Source organism: Dunckerocampus dactyliophorus, chromosome 8, assembly GCF_027744805.1.
Source record: "Dunckerocampus dactyliophorus isolate RoL2022-P2 chromosome 8, RoL_Ddac_1.1, whole genome shotgun sequence".
NCBI classification, from domain to species: domain Eukaryota; kingdom Metazoa; phylum Chordata; class Actinopteri; order Syngnathiformes; family Syngnathidae; genus Dunckerocampus; species Dunckerocampus dactyliophorus.
Window position 1 is genome coordinate 18,662,552 of NC_072826.1, and position 24,564 is coordinate 18,687,115.

Genomic DNA, 24,564 nt, shown 5'->3' on the forward strand with positions numbered 1-24,564 from the left:
TTTTGACCTGTGTTTTATTTGGATATCATCACGACCAACACATTAAAGGCAAAATCATTCAAGCATCTTGAAAAATGTTGGCAATACTGGGCCTGTCTTTATTTGGTAACGGATTGATACCAAAATGTGCAGTAGTTTTTTTGCAGTTTCTTGTGGTACTATTTCCTACTGTACAGTGGAAAAGGCGTCATAAGTCAGGATAGTTAGTAAGGAGAATGCATGATAGGCAGCTCCAGACACAATGTAGAACTTTACAGCATTGTCATCAGCAGAGAAGTCAGCTTCAACTTCCCTGTTTGAGATTCCATAGGGATGCAGCCGCCCCAGAGGAGCCCAGCAGTGGACTGGAAACACAAAAGCCGGCTCCAGTCCAACACCTACCCACAACCTCAGTGCCTTTCCATAAGCATATTAGCGGCATTCCCCACATATCTGCAAAGATGTTCTCACAGAGCTGACACTCACCCCGGTAGCGGAGGCTGTCGGCGTGGTGGTGGTGGAGGTGGTTGCGCTGCCTGTGGTTCTCCAAGGTAGGGGGGCCGCCGGCACCCCCCAGGCCCGCCAGTCTGCAGTTGGTGGCGGTCAGCTCAGAGCGCAGGTTGCTGACTTCCTGGCTGGCTGCGCGGATGGCCCCGTCGATCCTCTGGGCCAGCTGCTTATTGTCCTCCATCATTTTGAGGATCTTCCCCTGAGGAGCGGATCCACACAGAGCAGCATGGTGATAAAGTTGCTGAAGGCGGCAACGCTGCTCCTCTCCTCTCTCTCAGTTCAACTTAAAAAAAGAAGAAGAAGAATCTGTCCTGTGAGGGGGGATGTCGACCTGTTATCGCATCCTTCACATGTGTAGTAGACATGCAGTGTAAGCTAGAAGACGGCATGGACGTGCTGTGAGCAGCTGCTCTGCGAGAAGGAGTCAGCCTACTCTGAGATGACATGCAGCCTTTAAACGAGCCGTACCATGTAAACGGACCGTACCATGTGCTGCAGGGCCGGGGGACTGAGAGAGGACAGGGAGGGAGAGGGGAAAAGGGAGGGGAGGTGCTCTGTGGAGGCGAGCTATGCATCCCACACCCTCATGGAGTCTGTTACTTGTTAGCAAGTTGTGGAAAAAACAAAAACTGTAAGCCCCCGCACTCTCGCACCCTTTGACAAACCTCCCCTCCACACTGCAACACCCTGCTGTCTTTTTTGTCTCTCTCCCACCACCCCTCCCACGTCCCGTTCATTCCATTATATATTCATCTCTTTTGTCCTGGGAAAAAGCTCACCCCCACATCGGTCAGTGGGAGAGAGGAAAAGAGACAAGGGGTAGGGTGGGGGGGTTTTGGGGTTGGCGCAGGCTCAAGGCGCCGAAGGGGGAAAACTTTTCAACTGCGAGTGTAAACGTAGCTCTCAATAGAAGACAGACAGAGAGACGGAGAGAGGCCCATAGAAGTGGCTTCTTGCTAGCAAACTAACAAAAAAGGTCTTGTGTGCAGTTTTATTGCACAAACAAAACAACTCGCAAATGTTAAATGTGCGTTTGACACTTCATTTACAGTATGACAACACTGCTATCATGAATGATGCATCACCCTCATTGCTATTCTCACCATGGCAGCGAGGGACAAACAAGGACGGTACTGACAAGTGTTTGAGACGCACAACTTTTGTGACTTAATCCAATAGTTTCCTCACTGACGACGTTTACATCGGTGTTTCCCATACAGTCAGTCATTCATTCATTCATTCATTTGTGGGGGGGCCCTGCCATAAATTAATTTGGACTGCCACAAATAGATTTGGTGCTACCTCGCTCATTCACACTTACATCATTGCATTATATCCAACTCCGTACAGTCGATGGCACCGTATCTCTGCTTGCTAACACACCTCATACACACCTGGTCTGCCAGAGAAAAGAAGACGTAGCAGGAGGGATGAGTGTTGCCAATTTAGTGATTTTCAGACCCCTTTAGATTCTGTTTTGGAAAAACAGCGACTAGTGACAAATGTAGTGACTTTTTTTTTTGGTCTTATTGGACACTTTGAAATGTATCGCTCTTCTCAATGAGTTGTCAAAGACAGGATGTGGCAATAAGACCAACATGGATACCACCTTTGTGTTTTGCCAGGACCTGTTTCTTGAATTCAATGGTGTTTCTCATCTCAAGTCTCCGGTTTTCTTTTCATCACGGCTGCAAAGTAACTAAAAGTGGAACCAAAGAAAGTTGCACGTTCCAGCATTTTGATAAAGAATGTGAGAAGCAGTATTGAATTCAAGAAATATCATAGCAAAACACGAAGTTGGTGTCCGTGTTGATTTTGCTGCCACGTCGTGTCTTAGTCAACTATCACATCTTCAATGAAGGCAAATGCAACCTTAAATGTTCATTTCCCTTCATTCATTATTTATATGAATTTAGAACTGTTTTATGCATGTAACAATATAATCGTAAAACCATAAAATTGTGCTTTGTGTTAACATTTTGAGACTTGAGGAGTAACTGTGTTGGTTAGCAAAGCACTACAGTGTCAACCACTGACAATATGATAGACATTTCTTTCCTGTTTCCATGTAATAGCAAGCTGCTAACAAAGACATTTTGTGATAAAAAATACATTAAGAACACAGCTGGACTCACGCCGTGTATTTATAACGCATCTAGACGCCATAATGTATGCTAACCGGAAATGTAGGCAAAATATTGGTATAAATTCTCAATGTTATTCGCAAAACACACTAACCGAGGTTCGCTAACCTTGGTGGTTGATTTCGCTGCCACACCGTGTCTTTGGGAACAGTCACGTCAAGACTCACGTCTTCAATGAAGGTCAAAGTAACCTTAAATGTTCATTTATTCCTTTCATTCATTATTTATATGTATCTATAAGCCTTTCCAATTGTTTTCTGCATGTCAAACTGCAATTGTAAAACTCTAAAAATGGGTTTTTTGTTGTTTTGGCTTTCTGGATTCCATCCATCCATTTTCTATACTGCTTCTCCTCTTTTAGGGTCACGGGGCATGCTAGAGCCTATCCCTGCTGACTTCGGGCGACAGGCGGGGTACACCCTGGACTGGTCGCCAGCCAATCGCAGGGCACATATAGACAAACAACCATTCACACTCACATTCATACCTATGGACAATTTAGAGTCACCAATTAACCTAACATGCATTGATTAACATAATTTCTTATGAGAAAAATTGATTCAGTTCATGTTCATTTTGGTTACAGTCTGACCTTCTGGAACGAATTAATGATGCTAACCAAGGTTCCACTGCATTTGCTTGTCACGTTTTTTGCTCACTTTTTGTCTCCCACAGCATCCTTAAAATTGACATATGTCATGACCAATTATGCAAATTAGACAATAACCCCTGATGACCTAATATTCGGAATGATACAGCCATATGACAGGGATCCTAATCGTATTTGTCATATTTGGAAACTGATCTTGATTTGGAATTGGTGTTTACATGCCTTACTGCCGTATTCCAATGACTACAGGAATATTGTTTGCATGAAAACATAGTGATTGTGATAAAGCATCAAAGGCCCCATTATGACCAAGAAAAATCACAGCATTAGACTCCACAGTCTCCACTTTGTTGCCCTCAGTCTCTTCTCAAATAACATTTGTCAACACTATGAGGAAATTACAGTGGAACCTCAAAGGTTGCACAAAAATTCAGATGTTGAACCTCAGTGACGCATTACGTCATCACAAGACTTCAACCAATCTCATGAGACTTCGGCTCGATGAGCATTTAAAGCAGGGGTCTTAAACTCGCAGCCTGAACCATATTTTGTGGCACCCTGCTCGATATCAAAGTTTAGTGTTAGTGTGCACATCCTGGGTGTTTTACATCAATATTACATATGGTAAACTTGAGTCCCACAGGAGATAGTCAGCTTACTTCAAGGAAAAGGCTCTTTAATTGGGCAAGCAACAGCCAACACTGAACTCACAGTGATGACACTACGCTACTATTGACTTCTTATTCAGCTTCTCCCCCGATGTTGTCATCTGTTAGCCCTGTCTCGTTTCGACACAGCTTGGTTTTCACAATTTCCTGTGGTATCACGAATGGAAAACCTACGACAGAGTGTAGCCATGTGGGTACTGTGCATGCAGTGGAAAAGCAGCATTAGCATCACCATGCCCGCATCTGTCCTTTGGCCTCAGCTGTCATTCAAAATGAACAGGAGTACAGTGTTCCCTCGTTTATCGCGGGGGAAAAGGTTACCAAAATAGCCCACAATAAGTTTACAATTACTATATATATATGTTTTAAGGCTGTAAAACCACTCACCATGCACTCTATACACTTTTCTCAGACAGGCATTAACACATTCAGACATTTCTCTTTTGTTTAAACATTCTAAGTTTAAACCTTCATTTGAATTTTAATGCTCAACCTCCAAGGTTGGACACAAGAAATGATGAAGTGACTCACGTGTATTTCATTCCTCTGACCTATTCGTTCCGGCGCTGCTGCGCTGTAGCGTTTTGTATCCTTGTTAAAACATATTGTTGCTGTATCTTCGTCCTCTTCCTCCTCCAACCAAAGATTCATTTACAGTGTTCCGTAATGATGACCTACAGCCGCGTAACATCTACCTTCCTTCAGCACATCCACAAGTCCAACTTTTTGTGCGATGGTTAGCATCTTCCTTTGCCTTTTGAGTGCAAAACGTTTCGTCGACATTGCAAGTTTTGTCTGGGAGAAGACGTGTGAACATACAGAGTTTAGAATCTCTGCAAGCTGTTTGGTAGCGATCAGGCAACAGGAAATATGGCAATTTGGCACGAAGGAGATTGATTGACAATGGTCTACAGCCAATCAGGACGCAGAAGACAATGGACGGATTCTCCCTGAGCCAATAAGGACGTAGAACACAATGAGCGGGTTCTCCCTTAGCCAATCAGGACGGTGAACAAAATGCACGTTCATACACTGTAAAAAAAATGCACAAAAAACCCCCCACGAAACAGCGAGTCTGTGAAAGGTGAACCATGATAGAGGGAGGAATCACCGTACCGTTGAGATAAAAGACGACAGAACACCACTTTAGACATTTACACTCACTTTGCACTGCTTAGCGCTACTCGCTAATGATGCTTTTCCATTGGTACTAGTAGGTACTACTAGGTACTAAGAGATACAGCCAGGATTAGGTATGTTGCTCTTCAGCCTCCTTATTGCGTCTCGCTTTGGCCTCGACAAAAGAAAAAAAAAATGTTATTGTAATTATTATGTATATATTATTTGTTTGTTTGTTTATTATTTGTTTGTTATCTTGGATATTGAAGTGAAACTTCAAATTTTAAAAACATTTTTAGAATTTGTCAATTAAAATATGCCTCACTTCCACATCTATAGCCCTCACCTTTACCTGCAGGCCGCTTCTTGAGTGTGCAATCCCTGCAATAAGCTAAACATGAATACAGTACATCTCAAAAAAGAAAATTCATCAACATTACTCTTGCCTCACTAAATTTATTTACTTTTTAAAAAGCTGCTGAGCTGAAATTTGGTGATTTTTTTTATATTAAAGTGGGCTACGTTTGTTTATATTAGATTACATTAAATTATTTTATCATAGACATATTTATTTTATTTAATTTTCATTCAAAAAAAAAAAACTACGGCTCCAGACTATTTTTCTTTAGTGGAAGAGGGGTAAAAATGACTCTTTTCATAGTAAAGGTTGCCGACCCCTGCCATAAACCATACCTACAACTTTTGCTGAGACGCTACAAATGTTAAATGTGCATTTGACACTTCATTTACAAAGTATGACAACACTGCTAGCATGTATGATGCATCACTCTCATTGCTATTCTTACCATGGCAGCTAGGGACAAACAAGCACAGGCCTGACAAGTGTTTCAGACGCACAACTTTGTTAAGATACGCAAACAGTTTGTTTAGTATAATGAAGCATCAAGGCCTCATTGTGTCCAGGAAAAATCACAGTTTTCGAATCCACAGTCTCCACTTTGCTGCAGCAGTTCATTTTCTCACTACCCTCAGCCCCCTCTTGGATCAAGCTTGTCAATACAATGTGGAAATTGCTTCCTCCTGTTTAAGTCTTATACAGCCTCATGAGACTTCAGCTCAGTGAGCATCTAAAAAAATTAACTCAACAGGTTGGGTTTTTTTTTGCTTTGATGTGTTTGTTTTTTTTGACAGCACCACAAAATGGGTCTACCAGTATTGGCAAAGATGAAAAATGTGATGATAATCGATCACTCTAACAAAACAAACAAAACTTATTGTGACATAGCAGTAGTTTAGCGACAAAAGAAGCACATGTATTTACATCCTGGCTACTTAGGACAATATGGCGACTACAATAGTAATAACAATGTCAATTACATTTTTTTTCACATTGTGAATAAAATTAAAGAAAAAACAGGCAATATCCACATTGTATACAGTTTTTCTCTTTCATCATTGTTGGTGTTAGCATGTCTCGTTCCGACTGATTCATTCAATGTGGCTTGGTTTTCGCAGTTTCCTGTGTAATTACCAATGGCAAACCGACCCAAACTAAGGTGAGTAGTGCCAAGTGGTTACTGTGCAGTGCAGCTATGCACACAGAACATCACATAGGCCTGGAAGATCATTTTGACATGGTAGGTTATGTCAAAATAATACAAAATAATTAAATGATCTTAAGGCCCTGTCACACCTTGACGATTAAGCCAGGGCATGCCCGACGTGATCATTTTGATGGCATACGTTGAACTATGGAGGTTTTTTTCAATTTTGGGCGTATACATAGCGTATTCGTAACTTATATAGAACCTTTCTATAACTTATAGACAACTTATACCAACGAATGCGTAGCGTGTTGCCGGCGTTCACAACTTATGCCCAACGCCAGTCTAACTTATGCAAACCGCACGGCAGCGTATGGCCGATGATCACGTGCCGTAGCCTATAAAAAGGCTGCCACTTGATGACTCAAATCATAACCTCACTGGACATCGCAGTGTCAACATTACCATCATGCCGAAGAAAATTTCGAAGACCGCTGCCAAGAAGTATCAGGGCAGTGACGGAGGGATCCATCACCACCCACAGCCTCCCCCTCCCACTCTCACTCTGATGGAGATGATGCAGGTTGTAACGCCTCTCAATGGTAACGGAAGCTGCTTCCCCAGCGGTCTCTATCTCCTCTCAGCCAACATTTGCCAAGAAGAGAGCCAAGATAACACAGTTTTGTTTCAAGGTATGTTGACGGATTACGACTTGTGCGTAACTTACAAATAACGTGTGTGAACGGGCGTCAACGATCGCATAACTTATTGCCCGCGTATGCGGTACGTATGAATCATACGTTGACATACGTCGAAAAGTTTTGTGCATGCACAACATTTTTGGACATACTATGACGTATGCCGGCGTGCGTCAGCGTGCTCTTAACTTATACAAAACTTACCCATAACTTATTCGACGTACGCCAGCGTATTGGCCAAATTTTTCATATGTTGGCGTACGCTGGCTAAATCGTCAAGGTGTGACAGGGCCTTTACTCGGTTTCCACTTCATTTGCATCATTTCAGTCAAAAAGACGCACAATAATTTTATTACAGGCGGCATGGCTCAGGTGTTAGAGTGGTCGTCTCCCAACCTAAAGGTTGTGGGTTCGATCCGCCCGTGATCATATCAAAGTGATACTGACCTCCATTTGCTTTTGGACACTCCTGTTTTTTGGTCCTATGTAAACCAAGGTGACCAAACTTTTTCCACCAAGGGCCGCATACTGAAACATTTCTGCTTCTTTGAAGGTCCCAATGAGCACCAAATGGAAGAAGTTTGGAACCACCAGGACCGAACCACCAGCCGTCTAAACTAAGCAATCTGGTGAGATGACCAAGAACCAGATGGTCACTATAAATTTGAAGAGATCTGTTCCATATTTATTTATTAATTCTCATTCAATTTTCTTATCTCTCCTGTCTTGCCTTGTTTGTTTGTTTTTTTAAGCGATTAAGTTTATTATGACATTTTTGCAGAGCTTGAAATGTGAATTTCTCTTGAGATGAATAAAGTATCTATCTATCCATCCATCAATTTTAGCCAAAAGATTGGCTAAAATTGGAAGCCACATTGTAAAAAACAAGTCTTTTTCATGTTGTCATTACAGGGCGCACTGTGTGGAATTTTGAGGGAAACAATGAATTTATTCTTCTTTGTATTAAGGCTGTAAGCACTGTAAATACTTTCTGGATGCACTGTATCTCATTATAATGAATTCATTTTATTTTTTTACTGTAAGCCAAGGTCCTATTAAAAAAATGGCCCCCTGGCTGCAATTGGGACACCACTGCTGTAACCAAAAACAGAAGCATTGTTGCTGATGCACAGTGTGCCACCGCTAGCATGCCTGATGTCATCACGTGAGCAGATCATTATCAATGTCTAGACCAAGCCTGATTAGTGCACTGGCCCATTAGCGAAGTCGGCCTGTGATATAAGGACACAAATGATGATAATGATGATGATGATTCCAGGGTTCTACTCCGCATTGGAACATTGTTGTTATTCCAAATGTCAAACAACTTAACATGTGATACTTTTACTGTGTGGAATGTGAGGAAATGAAAGACTTGAGGGGGGCAAAGGTCACAGCGTGTCCCAGATACACATCAATAACTGCACAAACTCTTTAAAAAGGATGCATAATTAGGGAAAGCCCCCCCCCCCCCCACACACACACACACGAACCCATGCATTTTCTTGTGCTCGGCAAGGCAGCAGCACTCCACTTTTTAATGTGTTGTTGTGTTGTTAGTGTGCACATTTGTTAATGGCTTCAGTTTAATGAAGTGTATGGGGGGGCGTGGCGTTAACAAGAGCTATTGATAAACTATGAGCGTCTGCCTGAGTTAATTGAATATCGATTATTCCCCCATACAAAGGGATGCTTGGCTTTTTTTTTTTTTTTTAACCCAACAGCAAAGTGATATAATGCAACATGAGGCTATTTATACCGTCAAATGATCAGGTTCGTTTTTTTTTAAAGACAAAAGGAGGAATTAGTGTGTAATTACTAGGGTGTTTTATGTAACAATAAGAGTGCTTCTCACACTGATTTACACCAAAAATAAATGTGATTAAAAATATTCACAGCAGGATGTTATAACAAATTCAAGCAACTTATTTATTTTATGTTGTTTTTTGCTCAATAAGTATATCTGGGAGACAAGATAATTATTCTCCACAAATTCTGCCTAGCAACAAGTAGCTGGGTTAACATTTTCGCATTTCCTGCCTTAAAAGACGTTTTTCTAAAAACGCATCTTAAATCCTGAGATTGGCTGGTGACCAGTCCAGGGTGTACCCCGCCTCTCGCCCGAAGTCAGCTGGGATAGGCTCCAGCATACCCCCACGACCCTAATGAGGATAAGCGGCGTAGAAAATGGATGGATGGATGTATCTTTTCAATTTTTTTTCCAAATTGTAATGATTTAATAAAGATTATCCAATATAAGACTTTAAATGTTTACGTTATTTGTTCATGTACAATAAAATACATTTTTTTGTAATTGTTGGGCCACAAATGCTTACTTGTCCCCAAATTTTACCGACTAACAAGTAGCGGGGCAAACATGAATGTGATTCTGATAACATTATGAGTTTATTTTTGTATTCTTTTCTTGTAAAAATAAAGTCATGCATACAAATACAAAGTTATTATTGTAATACTATGACTTATTTTGTTGTAAAATGCAGCTTTAGTCATGAAATATATCAAGCTAATATTTTTGTCACTATAAGGATGTTGACAAAAACAACACTATTTGGAAAAAAAAACATAAAAAAATCTACTTTATTCTTATAATATTATTATATTTTTCTAGCATTAAAATACAAAGTCACTCTTGAAACATTGTGTCTTTTTGTAAAAATGCAACTTTATTTCGGGAGTATTTCAAGATTTTTCTTAATTTAACATTTCTCTAAATTGTCCCACTGCTACTGTGCCCTGTTGGCTAATCTCTACGATGACAACTGTCCCCCATTTGACAGCAGAATAGCAAACTGAACCACACTCAGAATGAAGGGCAAATATGCTGTTGCTTTCTAACATTCATGCATCCATCTTCTATGCCGCTTATCCTAACTAGGGTTGCGGGGACATGCTGGAGCCTATGCCAGCTGACTTCAGGCAGGAGGCGGAGTACACCCTGCACTGGTCGCCAGTCAATCGCAGGGCACATATAGACAACCATTCACACTGCTTTGGAACATTTTATATATAACACAAAGCAGTGATTTGGTTGTGTAGAGGCTTATTTCTCATTTGGACAACCTAGTGGGCATGATTGGCATTTTTTTTCATTGGGTTTGGGCACACATTATTGTGTTCCACAAATTCTGCCTGGAAACAACAACATTCATACATGTTTTCTTGTAAAAAAAAATACATATTTCTATTTCTTATATAATTAGTCTTGTACGTTATATTATTTTGAGGAAAATCATGATTTTTTTGTTAGACTTGTAGTATTGCAGTTTTATTCACATAAAAAAATGTATTTCAACTCTTGTGACACTCCATGTATTTTTCTCATAAAAATACCACTTTATTCTTTTAGCAGTATGACATTTTTCTCATTAAACACAAAGTTTTTCTGGACAAATGCAGCTGTCATTAAACATGCCATACTGGGGGATTCTAACTGTATATTATATTTTGAATAAAATAATGGCCCATATTTTCAAAATTGATATCCCTTTATCTAAAATTAGATATTAGAATTAGTTTTTTACAAATTATTTAAGTTTTGGAAGTGTTTTTTTTTTTATTTTTATCATCGCGCCTGAACATTTCCCGTGGCCTGGTGGTTGGGGACCCCGCCTTACAGCATGCTTGGGGATACGATGAGCTCTTTTACACATTTGAAAATACTGTACGAATGACACTTTTATACAATTGGCTTCTTTATTTTATATTGTAAGATTAATGTCCACCTAAACAAATGTAACTGTAGAATCGTATCGTGTCGTTTGTACACTGGATCGAATCGTATCAAATCGTTCTGTTTTTAAAATATATCATTTTTGACTAGTATCTTACCCCGTGTAAGTAGATGTGTACATCCCTACTTATTATAGATAAAAACTTCTATGTGTGATTGTGATTAATTATGAGTTAACGATGGACAAAAGTGTGATTAATCACAATTAAATATTTTAATCAATTGACAGCCCAAGTAAAAATACAACTTTATTTAAACATTAATTACTACATTAAAAATGTATTCTAATATTATTTATAATTTATTGTCCAGTGGCGACAAGATCTGGGCAGATGAACTCAATCTGTTTTTCAACAGATTTGAAAGTAAAGTACAATACAATACAATTATTCATCGATGCAAATGTTGAAAATGCAACTTTTTCCCATAAAATTCCTACTCTATTCTAAAAATCTGATTTCATCATGATATTACAGCTTTTTCTTGTAAAAATTCAACTTATTTCACGCAATATTACAGGTTTTTCTCTCTTAAAAGGCCTTTTTAGTGAATTATGCTCAACTCAAAAGTCAAACTGTAGTTGTATTTAGACCATGCACCTTTAGCCTTGTTGTGCAGCAGCATGGATTCCACACACTATTCTCTTTCCTCTTGAGGACGCCTTGTAGCAATGACAACAAACTCATTTATATGTGACAAAGACATGGTCTGCTCCAGTGTATCAATGAGGACGTTATCACCTTGACTGTGTGTGTGTGTGTGTGTGTGTGTGTGTGTGTGTGTGTGTGTGAAGGCAAGCCTATTGATTTTCAGGCTGAAATCAACTCAGCTACAACAAAAAGCAACCTCGGTGACAATGATTAGTCATTACAGAAGTAAACATATAATCAGTGCACACCCTCAACGATTGCAAAAACATATGTCCTATTATTACCTCTGCAAGGGATGTTTTTCTACCCAAAAAAATGAAAATGGGCTGTCCCTTAGGTAGGTTTTTCTTCCTTGTAATAATAGTAATGACATTATTTGTCTCAAAATTTGTCTCCTACACTCCTAATCAAAATTTTAAGACCAGTTAAGATATTGCAAGGATTTACATTTTGCACTGTTGGATCTTAGGAAGCTCTAAGTAGAGCTTAAAAATACAAAAAGAAGAAACAGGAGTGAGACAAAAAAAATGAGTAAGCAATTTGCTGCAAAGGAGCATTAAAGTGAAATAGGCTGCTCATCAGATGATCAAAAGTTTAAGACTACAGCCTTTAAAAGCTACAGTATGTGGTTAATGTCATTTCCTGTCAGGTTTTCACGCTGTCATGATCGCGATGGCAAAGGCAAAAAAGGTTTCTCTCTTTGAAAGTGGTCGGATTGGAAAAGGACTCAGCAATGAGTAGCTGCGCCATTCTTGTTAATCACCTCAAAAATTGGTTAGAGTATCAACTGTCTGGAAGTGATTTCCATTTTTGTAAACTTGCCTTGCAATTCATCCCCAAATGTTCTCAATTGGATTTAGATCAGGGGAACGAGCAGGATGGTCCATAAGAGTGAGGTTATTCCTCTGGAAGAAGCCCTTTGTCAGGCGGGCATTGTGAACTGCAGCGTTGTCCTGTTGAAAAACCAAGTCATTACCTCACAGACGAGGCTTTCAGTCATGAGGGATGCCCCACTGCAACATCTCCGCACAGCCGTATGCCGTTTAACGCCCCTGAACAACTTGAAGCTCCATTGAAAAGGTGGAATCTCCTTGTCATGCCAGTAAGGTTGGAAGCCTTCAGGACCGCTAAGGTTACATTGTTTATCATCAGAGAATAAAACTTTCTTCCACCTTTCAATGTCCCATGTTTGGTGCTTTCCTGCAAATTCCAAATGTGGTGTTGAAAAAGACAAGGCCTTTGAAGATGTTTATTGTTGTTAAAACCTTTCTCTCGCAGATGCCATTTCATGGTAATTGGACTGCACTTGGCACCAGTAACAACATTCATTTGGGCTGGGGATCGTCCCGTGTCTTTGGGTCTACCACTTGCATTTTTTGTTTCATAACCCTCTAGAAGACATTTAAAATGACTGCCTGACCACGTCCAACCTCAGCAGCAATGGTGCGCTATGAGATAGAGTTGCTTATGTAGTTCAACAATCCGACCACGTTCCAAGAGAAAAAGCTTTTTGCCATTTGCCAGTGTGAATACCTGACAGAAAATGACATTGAATCCAGATTGTTGCCAAGATTTTGGCTTTTAAAGGCTGTGGTTTCAAACGTTTGATCAGCTGATGTTCAGCCTATTTCACTTTAATGCTTGTTTGCAATCATTTCCGAACTCAAATTATTTTTTTTGTCTCACTCGCATTTCTGCTTTTTGCATTTTGAAGCTCTACGTAGGAACCTCCTTAAGATCCAACGGGGCAAAACGTAATTTCTAGCCATTTTTCAGCTGGTCTTAACATTTTGATCGTGAATGGAGGACTATATTCTCCAAATCTTAAATATCTATTCATTCACCTGACATTCCGAGTGCTGATTCTAATGACACTACGAGATTTTTTATGCCTTTATTCTCAAAATATTATTTTTTTGCAACATTGAGTTTTTTCTCATAAAAGTATGATTTTCCTCTCAGAATAATCATTGTTTTCACTTACAAATACCAACGTCATGTGATATTCTGCGTGTTTTCTCAGAAAAATATGACTTTATTCTCATAATGTTCTGCATTTATTTTTAATAAGAATTAGATTTGAATTACATCTTTTTTATTTTAATGATAATGTGACATTTTGAGGGGTTTTTTTTTACATCTGATGATGAGTTTAGTCTTATGAGAGAATGACTCAATACTCTGTAATAGAATAATCTTTTAGGAAGGATGATACTGATAAAACAGCATATGAAATTATTGCAAAAAGCAAGAGGAAGATAAAGAGTGCAGATTAATAATAGAGCGTAAAACCAAAGCATGTCGACTTTTAGGAGGACGAAATTGAAAGACGTTCAAGTGTGCGGTAAAAGCAGCACTGATGGCCACACTCAGCAAAAAAGACACTCTCTTTTCTCAGGCTGAGCTTTCTGCTGGGATATGGAATGGCCTTTCATATCCACAACACATACCTGCTCGCTCTCTCTCTCTCAGACACACACACACACACACACACAGAGATAACGCGCACATTAAAATGCAAAAGCAATTAAGCCCGAGCCACAACAGCGCTGAAGAAGTGCCAAGCTGACAGCAGGACTTTGATTATTTTAATTAGAGCAATATGGCTGCTCGGTGCACCAATGTAATTGAAGTTGTAGAGGAAGTTGATTTTGCCATTGCACAACCTGAACGCAACTTAGGGGGCACTCACACTAGGCCATCTGTGTCGCGCTTGGGCAGACCTGACGCCAAAAGTCCTCCTGCTAGTTATTAATCTTAACTGCCACCTTGCATAATGGAAACAAACAGGTAGACTGGAATTAATCCACAAAGTCAAAGACCTAATTATGGTCGCTCATGCACGAGCAAAAGCAAAACACAGACGTGTCATATGATTAATCGGGAGGAGGGATCCCTTTCAGACAGTTATTAATCATAACTGCCACCTTGCACAACAGAAATAAACAGAATGCCTCGATGTAAGCCACAAAATCAAAGCCTAGGGAACGCTCGCTCACACACGAGCTACATAAACAAGCTAAATATTTAATGTGACTGCCAGTTATTAACGATCACCACCAACTTGCAAGAATTAAAATAAACATTAAGACTTGATGTAAGGGTGCACGTTTCATATGATAACTTTTATCACTCCTCCTGCCAGTTATTAATGATAACAGTCACTTGCACAATAAAAAAAATACAGAAAGACTTGATGTAAGTCACAAAGCTCGCTTGGGCACCAGCACAGGTCCAAAAGACTTGTCATTTGATTTCTTTGATTGCGCTACCCTGCAGTTGTCAATGATAACTCCACTTTGCACACAGGGAAAAATAAAAGACTAATAATACATAAACGACTCAAAATTATCCATAATGTCAAAGGCCACAGTACACTCGCTCACATACAAGCACAGGTCCAACTTCGATGTGTCATATGATTCATGTAATCATTCCTCCCACGAGTTATTAATAGGGCTGCCAAAAGTAACGCATTAACGGCAGTAACTAATTTATTTCATTAATTCCGTTACATTTTTTAATGTAATTAACACAGGCGCACCAGAGCAAGCACGCCGCCCTGTTATGACGGCGCATAGAAGCACATTGGAGCGTCCCCACACAGTCACAGAGAGTCTGGTGCTCTTTTCTAACTCCATTCTAACCTGAACACATCAACAGCAGTACAATTCCAACACCATATTCTGTATGTATCTCCAACTCACACACGTCTCTATTCCGTTCATCCTGGGAACTACACTTACTCAAGAACATGAGATGCATTCAGGGACACTCTGAATTTCACAAAAATGGTTTTATAATACGTGTGTGTGTGTGTGTGTGTGTGTGTGTGTGTGTGTGTGTGTGTGTGTGTGTGTGTAAATAAACGGGAATATCAAGAAAAACATGAAGTGGATATTCTTATCACTCACTAGTAACTGTTAATTCGGATGTACAATTTGCTACATTTAAGTATGCTGGAAAATACACTGAGAACAAACAAATTTACCTTAAATTACGTGATGTCTTTGAAAGCAACCCCTCATTGCTCATAACACGGTTTAGAGCAGAGATCGTGAGCTACCAGTAAATCTTTAGGAGTTTGCCGGTCGATCGCGAGAACATTGAAAAAAAAAATGTATTATCACATCAGTGCCCTCACCTCCCAGAGAGCGACCAACAGGCACCCATTTTATCCACTGAACACGCCCGTATGCCTCGCTGCTATCCAGGCAGCAACCTGCTAGTCCCAGCAAGGAGCCCAGTCCCAAAAACCCAGCGGGAGGTACACTAGGACACCAGCTCGCCTCATACACCGACTCCCCCCCCCCCAGAGCGCAAGCAGCGATGTGCTTGCGCATAGAACAGTAATTATTGCACGTTAATAGAGCTCAAAATCTGCTTTTGCTAACTCAAAGATAAGGCACAAATATAACTCCGTAGACGTGCACCTCCAACATCTTTGAGCCGCGACGACGACGCTCATTAAGGGCTGACTGCTGTAGCGCTTCTGACCATCGCTCGCCCATTACACTGAACGAACAAGCCCAATAAGAGTTGTGGTTTGATCATGAGGCCAACGCCACAAGCCCATACACCCAAGAGCCACAAAAGTAGGGTGTATGGGTGTCCAAAGTGCAGCTCGGGGGCGATAATATCTGTCATTGCATCACTGCAGAAACAAAATGAAATTTACAAAATAGCAAAAATGATCAAAAAATACAGCAAAAAGCACAAGAAGAAAAAGCTGAAATGTTGAAACCAAAAACCAATAATAACACAAAGCATATACACTCCTGATCAAAATCCAGTAAAAAAATTGCTAGAATTAGCATTTTGCACATTTGGATTTTAATTAGGTTTTTAAGTAGAGCTGCAATATGCAAAAGCACTTGTAATTCAAACAAACAAAATAAAAAACTGAAATAGGTAATTGATCACCTGATCAAAAGTTTAAGACCACAGGCTATAAAAGCCAAAATCTGTTCAAAATGTTCATTTTCTGTCAGGCATTCACACTGTCGTGCCCTCCTGATGGCTAAAGCTAAGAAGCTTTCTCTTTTTTGAAAGTGGTCGGATTGTCGAGCTGCATAAGCAAGGCTTCTCGCAACGTGCCATTGCTGCTGAAGTTGGGCACAGTAAAACAGTCATTCTAAATTTTTTGAAAGATCCTGAGCATTATGGAACAAAAAAGTCAAGTGGTAGACCCAAAAAAAAATCACAAATGCACTGAGCCGGAGGATCTGATTGGCTGTCCATCAAGACACAGGGCAGCCTTCCACCCAAATTAAGGCCCTTACTGGTACCGACTGCAGCGCAATAACCATCAGACGGCATCTGTGGGAAAAGGGTTTAAAAAAACAAAAAACAAATTCAAAGACCTTGTCTCCTTCAATGCCACAAAACTGCCCGTTTAGACTTTGCCAGGGAGCATCAAACATGGGACATTGAAAGGTGGAAAAAATGTAACCTTGACGGTCCAGATGGCTTCCAACATTACTGGCATGACAAGGAGATCCCACCTGAGATGTTTTCTACCCGGCACAGTGGAGGGGGGGTCCATCATGGTCTGGGGTGCTTTTTCCATTCATTGGAACCCTGGAGCTTCACTGGTGCAGGGCCATCAAACGGTGACTGCTTACGTGCAGGTGTTGCAGCGAGCATCCCTCATGACTGAGGGCTCTCGTCTGTGTGGTAACAGCTGGGTTTTTCAACAGGACAACGCTGCAGTTCACAATGCTCGCTTGACCAAGGACTTCTTCAGGGAGAATAACATCACTCTTTTGGACCATCCTGCATGTTCCCCTCATTTTAATCCCATAGAGAACAAGTGCTTTTTGTCTCACTCCCCCTTCTTGCTTTTGCATATTGTAGCTCTACTTAAAACCTCATTAAGATCCAAATGTGCAAAATGCAAAATATAGCAATTTTTCAGGTTTCACAGGTTCATGGCTGTGACCGAGGATACTGGTCTTAAAGTGTGATTCAAATGTTCTGCTACTATTAAAAGAGACTACTAGTGTTACACAAATAGATTTTTAAGCTTGTGTGGTAGCTTGATTGACCTATCCAGTTCATTTGGAGCTGTGAATACTAGGGGTGTTCTGATAGATCGGCCACCGATCAGTATCAGCCGATTTCCGTGAAAAAAAAGCATGGTATCAATACTTGCCGATACTTGCTTTTAAACACAGATCTCCTTCGCCGATCAGCTCCGCCTGCATCGAGCCTATAGAGACCATCTCCCGGCCACTTTCCCTTCACAAAGCCAAAACAAGCATGTCTGCCGTGTGGGAGTGATATAAGTTTGCACCCTGCAAAACACGCTTTAAAAAGCTTTAGTTTGGTGCGGCATTTGGGGGCGGGCACTTGGCAGGGTATGGTGGGTTTTTACGGCTCGCGATGTGATTGTCGGTCGGGCGGTGGCTAATTAGCCAAAACGCAGGACACGCGGCTGTGATAGCCTGAACAGTGGTTGGATTCCTAAAACTGAATGGCCGGACGTCGTCGTCGGTGGAGGAAACCGGGTTTGCGACTGCCTGGGGTCCTGCTGGATGCTTTTGCATCCAAAGCCTCCTTAAAGAAGGCACCTGATCCTCTAAGGTTCACCAGTGATTTTGAAAAAGTAAGTCAAATATATTTTGGTTTTAGTTTTATGGTTCCCCTTTCATATCACACTGTATAGCCCAGCAGTCACCAACGGGAGCCCCCACAGCCATGAGGCGCCAGCAAGCCTGTTTTCATTCCCGTTTTCAGTAAATAACGTCAGAACACTAGAAAGAAATGCATTGTGAAATACAAAATGTGAATCGTGGATACCAGCATTTTGTTAATGTTCTGGCAAAACAAACATTCGCTTTGTTTGGGTTGAAATAAGCTAGGAAAATAAATGTTTTTTTTAATGTTTTTATTTTAAAAATTACACTTAATCTATGGGATCGGTAACTGCATCTGCCGATTTCACTCGTGGATGATCTGTATCGTATCGGCAGCATAAAAACCTGATCGGAGCATCCCTAGTTAATACATACAAATATATATAATCCTGTCCTGTCATTTATCTTTCTGTTAATTAAATACAGCAAAAATTGGCATATTTCAGACATAGTTGCTAATGGTTATTAATCATGATTAATTAATTTAAAAACGGATTCATCTCATTAAAACTTGTCATCATTTGACAGCGGTGGTTAATGATAACAGTCATCTTGCACAATAGAAATGAACAGAAAGACTTGATATAAGTCACAAAGCCCAAGGTATGCTCACTCATGCATGAGCACAGGTGCAACAGGTGGGTCATTTGAATAGTATGATCGCTCAGTTGTCAATGGTAACATACATTTTGTACTTTTGTATAAATAGAACGACTCAAAATAATCCATAAAGTCAAAGCCCACAGTGCGCAATATGGATGTGTCGTATGGTTGTTCCTTCTACCAGTTATTAATGACAACGGCCACCTTTTGCACAATAGCAATAGACAAAGACTTTATCTATGTCACAAAGCCCAACGTACGCTCACTCACGAACAACAGCAGGCGAAAGACATAGATGTGCCCTATGATTATGATTAATGCGATAGCTCCCCCCGCCAGTTATGACGGCTAACCACTAAATTTGCATCACAAATACACAGACAAGTCACAGAGTCAGGAAAATTGCAGTAATACAGGGCACCGCTACTTTAAATATTCAGTACAACATACAGTATATCGTAGGAACAGTTATGTAAAGGTGCTTTGAGACAATGATCCACTTTTTTTAAGGCTTCAACTTATTCTTCTTGGAAGAGTATGCAAGGAAAAAGTGTTTAATAAGAAACTGGGGATTGAATTCATCTGCATGCTAAATTAGCTGGAGTCCCAAACCATGCTTTTGTCTGGCTTGGGGAGCTGTGAGGGATTAGGAGGCAGCGTTTTAGACTAAGCACCATGCTAAACTAAATAATATAATGTTCACTCTTCCCTTTTTAACAGCTTTTTGCATGTGGGCAAACTAATTACCATATAGTTTATTTGACAGCCATGATGAATAATTCAGTAACAATCTCCAGCAACCTTGCAAAATTGTCCCTTTCATTTGTACAGAGCTTTTTTTTTTTTTTTTTTTTTTTTTTTTTTAACACGGTAGCATATGTTTGATTGTTTTGTGTTATCAGGGATATGGCTGAGAAATTGCATTTTATAAAAAAAAAAAAAAAAAGATTTAGTACGGAACACTCTAGAAGTGGGCCCGGGTTCAAAATTATTGCCTACGTACGCAAACCTGCACCTGCCCAACCTGAAAATGTTGTATAATCAAAGCGATCGCTCCTCTCACCAGTTATTAACGATTACCGCAACTTGCATAATAGATAGAGTTTTGAAATAATGTAAGACGACCGTACGCTCGCTCATGCACTAGCACAGGTGCAAAATATTGTAGACATTTCATATTGTTAATGCAATCACAATAAACCTATCAAAAAACAGAAGAACCCAAAAAAATCTACAAGTCAAAGCCAATGGTACGCTTACTCCGGCACAAGCACAAATGCAACATAGACGTGTCACATGATTAATGTGACTCCTCCTCCCATCAGTTATTAACGATTACTACAAACTTGCATATTATAAATAAGTAGAAAGACTCAAAATAATGCACACAATTTACCGTGCACTCACTCCGGCACAAGCACATGTGCAGCATAGACATGTCACATAATTAATGCAACTGCTCCTCCCGCCAGTTATTAATGATTACCGCCAACTTACTGATAACTTCTTAATAATCTACAACGTCAAAGCCCACTGTACGCTCACTCTGGCTCAAGCACAAGCTCAACAGTTGTGTCACCTGCTCAATGCGACTGTTGCTCCCGCCGGTTAACAGCCTCCATTTTGTACAATACAAAGAAATACCTGTACAAAAATCCCCCACTGTGCTTCTTCATGCACATGACTTACAAGTGACAAATGATTACAGTAATCGCTCCTCCCAACCGTTATTAATGATAATCACCACCTTGTACAATAGAAATAAACTTCAAATAGTCCACAAAGTCAAAGCCCAAGGTACGTGCGCTCATGCAAGAGCACAGGCACAACATACTGTAGACAATCGTCACCTTACATTAGAGGATGACTCAAAATAATCCACAAAATCAAGTAAGTTGCAGTAATATAGTGTTGTGTTATGAGTTGATGGCACCAGGGGCAAAGCCTGAATGTGCTGACAGCAATGTGAGTGCATCTTTTGTCATCTTCAACACACAAACTACACTTCCTGCTTGGCTCACACTCTCCTGCAAAGCACCTGCCTTGCAAAAGGACACACATCAATCTTCTGAGGAGTTCATTAAAACACCATCTGGCTGCACCCTCCAAAAAATCTCCAAAAGATTCATGACGGAGCAAGAATGGCTCTCCACTGACTAGTAAAAAGATTTAGGATTTTAGTCATCTGGCAGCAGCAGCGGCGGCGCCAGTCGATTCATGATTATGCACGACAATGCGTTCAGGGTAACAGGGTTCCTAATGTGCAGAGCATGCAGGCGTAGTGGAGCGCTACAGCAAGGAGAGCACAGACTGGGACAGATATTGTAATCATGTCTAAGGAGGCTGAGGAGCACAAGAAGGATATGTTTCATGACACATGACATACTGAAAGTTTTTGGTTTTTTTGGAAATCAAGTGTGATCAGGTTTTTCATCCTATTTGCTGCATCTTCTTTTCATTCAGTTAGCATGTCCTCCGAGGGATACATGATGCACTGAATTCATCGTTTAACCAACAAAACCCGCACAACCTAACGAGATCTAACATCAATGCAAAGATGCATCGTTGTAGACAACCACAACGTGTCCCACAAGACATCTACTGACAATTATTTGGAGACAGCAGTATGACTATAATTACCAGCTCAACACGCTATAAATCAACCGTGACATGATACACCTATGAGGCCCATATAGGCTGCTATATTGAGTATAATTACGCTAGCGTCACGTTAAAGATGTCCTTATCTTATCTTTACTCACCATACATTACTTAATTTGCTTTATACTGTATATAAATGCTCCTCCGTGAATCAACACCTAACCGTGGTGGATGGGTTTGCGTGCCCGAGCGATCCTAGCTATGTTGTCTGGGGCTATATGCCCCTGGTAGGGTCTCCCAAGGCAAACAGGTCCTAGGCTAGCAGCAAGATGGCGCCCTCCGTTGCAGACGTCTCTGCTTCAGTCTCCCGTTTTTTTTCTATTTTTTTGCTATTTTGTTGTTCATGTTGGACATCCAACGTGCTGCGTTGCATTGCAGCATAGAGACAACTTTTGAACATCGGCGGGGTCCACCATGAGCTTTCGTTCAGCCTCTCGGACTGGCTTTCTTCTGCGTCGGGAGGACGCAGCAGCCTGCGGGCCTGGTGAGCTAAATGCCCAGGAGCGTCTGGGGCGGAGGCGAGGCAGGAAGGGCGGCCTGCGTGCTAGGCTAAAGGCTGTAGCGACTGGGCCACCGCTGCCGAGCCTGCTGCTGGCCAGCGTCCGCTCTCTCGAAGACAGGATGGACGAGCTGAGAGCAAGGATTGCAGCTTTGTGAGATCGGAGAGTGCTGTGTGTTCGCGGAGGCCTGGCTGGACGGAGGATTTACCGGACTCGGCGGTCCGGTTGGGGACATTTGCCGCTTGCCGGGGAGATTGGACTTCGGCGTCTTGTGGACACAGAGCCTCGGGACTGTTCTCCCCGAATGTTACCAGCATGTAGGCTTTCCCACGAGGGCAAATAGCATCCTGTACCAAGTCTACAGCAACATGAAAGTCTCCATTTTGAAAAAGCTAATGTCTCTTCTGAAAGTCTGGGCTTCCCTACTGAGACTGCTGCCCCCGCGACTCGGACCCGGATAAGCGGAGGAAAATGGAATGGAATGTATATAAATGCTCCAATTAACACCTCTCGGGTGTACAAAAGCCAATAACTGCAAGGGGTAATTAGCACCAGATCAAAAAACAGCTGCTGCTGTAGGCAACCTCCTGATGTTTTTGTTTTAATTAAGATGGCAGTGGCTGCATTTCAAGTATCAGGAGTGGTCAGCACCCAGCAGCTCTATCTACCTCTGCATGTGCCTTCAAATGTTATATGTGTTACTCAGCTGTCGGTCTGAAACTCCTGCATATTACACTTGTACTGTCAATGTTTATTATTTATTGTACAATAAAACTGTCAGTAGTATTAATGCTGGCTGAGCATCATTAGTAAAGTAAAAAAAAAAATAACTTATATATTCAGTATATCATTAATTCAATCTTTTGAGCCCTGTGGGAGCAACTCTGGGAATTAGGTGACACACACACCAATTTCTGTGTGTGAATGAAACCTGCCGCCCTTTACCCACATGCCGGATTCATAACCATTCCTCCACCATACTCCGTGGTCTGACGAAACAAAAGTTGAACTTTTTGGAAGGTGTATGGGACAAGAACAAGAACATCATACCAACAATAAAATATGGTGGTGGTAGTGTGATGGTCTGGGGCTTTTTTGCTGCTTCAGGACCTGGAAGACTTCATGTTATAAATGGAAGCATGAATTCTCCTGTCTACCAAAAAATCCTGAAGGAGTTCACCTCTGAATGGCTAAAGAAACCTGAATCCATTTGAGATTCATGCTCGGAAAGCCTCCAATGTGGCTGAATTACAACAATTCTGCAAAGAATTGTTGTAATTCAGCGCTGTAAGTTATCACAAACGTTTGATTGCAGTTCTTGTCGCTAAGGTTGGCCCAACCATTTATTAGGTTTAGGGGACAATCATGTTTCACACAGGGCCATGTAGGTTTGGATTTTTTTTTTTTTTAATAAAAAAAAGTTTCATTTAAAAACTGCATTTTGGTTTGGTTTGGTTTAGTTTATTTGAACATGAAGGTTACAATGCAATACATCTCATGAATCATTCTTTCACAGTTCCACATGTCCAAAAGGAGTAGGAAGAAGCAAAGCTTATTTAATCCTAGCCCACATCCATTCTACATCTAGTACAGTACCTGTTGTTCACTTCCTGCATTCCATGTCATATTTTCTATAATAATCATAATAATAATACATAATAAATAACAGTAAGAAGACAAAAAAATATATATATATACTATAGCGGCCACTAAAGGGAAACGGCAAAAGTGGCCGCTATAGGCAGGTGGCCGTTATAGACAGGTTGGCAGCCATTTTGTATTTGTGCACGCACATATTAACATGTCTGTGATTAGAAGCTTGTTGTGTTTGCAGATACATATAATTATACTGTTACATGTTGACCAGTAGAGGGCACTGTGGGACTGCGGATAAAAGTTGTAAAGAACAACTAGGCTTGTTATTCTACACCACACACAGAACAAAGCTGTGCTACTATACAGTATACTTTTATATACGGCAGAGTGTCATTACAGCTTTAGTTCATCAGGAAGTGACGGGAAGTGACGGGAAGTGACGGGAAGTGACGGTGCGACGTCATGAGCAGGAGAGCTAGGCTGAGTGCTAGCTGTGTGTGTCGAGAGAGTTGGGAAGTGTGTGGATGTTGGCGTGGATGTAAAGTCCTGCAGTGTTCTCCGCTCTTAATAAAGCGATTAAAGTGCATTGGCGATGTGAGTCTCTCCTTCCCCACAACAAGGGGCATTACAGTATTGACCAGTGCACATTGTCTCACACCAGAAAATAAACGGTGTCGCTGTCTGCAACAAGCTCCAAAGAAGACGCCCTTTTTTTATGTGGAACAACTGACAGTTTGTGTGGATCTTGTGAATGATTGTGACTGAGCTACGACTCAGTAATTAAAGTCTACACACAACGGCTTCATTGATTAAAAAACAAACTGCTTGAGTCGGTATTTTGGCAGCCATATGCGATCAGATATTGACCAAGGGATACAAAATGGGTGGCCGCATTAGACAGGTGACCGCTATACACAGGGTCTATAAGAGGT

General features: G+C 40.9%; 1 protein-coding gene across 9 annotated transcripts in view; it reads right to left on the reverse strand.

The window, feature by feature from the left end:
* Positions 1 to 24,564, reverse strand: part of kaznb (kazrin, periplakin interacting protein b) — a 130,367-nt gene that overhangs the window by 63,790 nt on the left and 42,013 nt on the right. For 8 of the 9 annotated variants that reach the window (XR_008572340.1, XM_054785921.1, XM_054785919.1 and 5 more), the window contains one exon: positions 466 to 688. Coding sequence is in view for 8 of the 9 variants with exons in the window: in XM_054785921.1 (XP_054641896.1) it covers positions 466 to 688 (223 nt within the window). In the remaining variant the exon portion in view is untranslated. Of the gene's footprint in view, positions 1 to 465; positions 773 to 24,564 lie in introns of all 9 variants that reach the window. The other variant, XM_054785925.1, reaches the window with a different exon arrangement.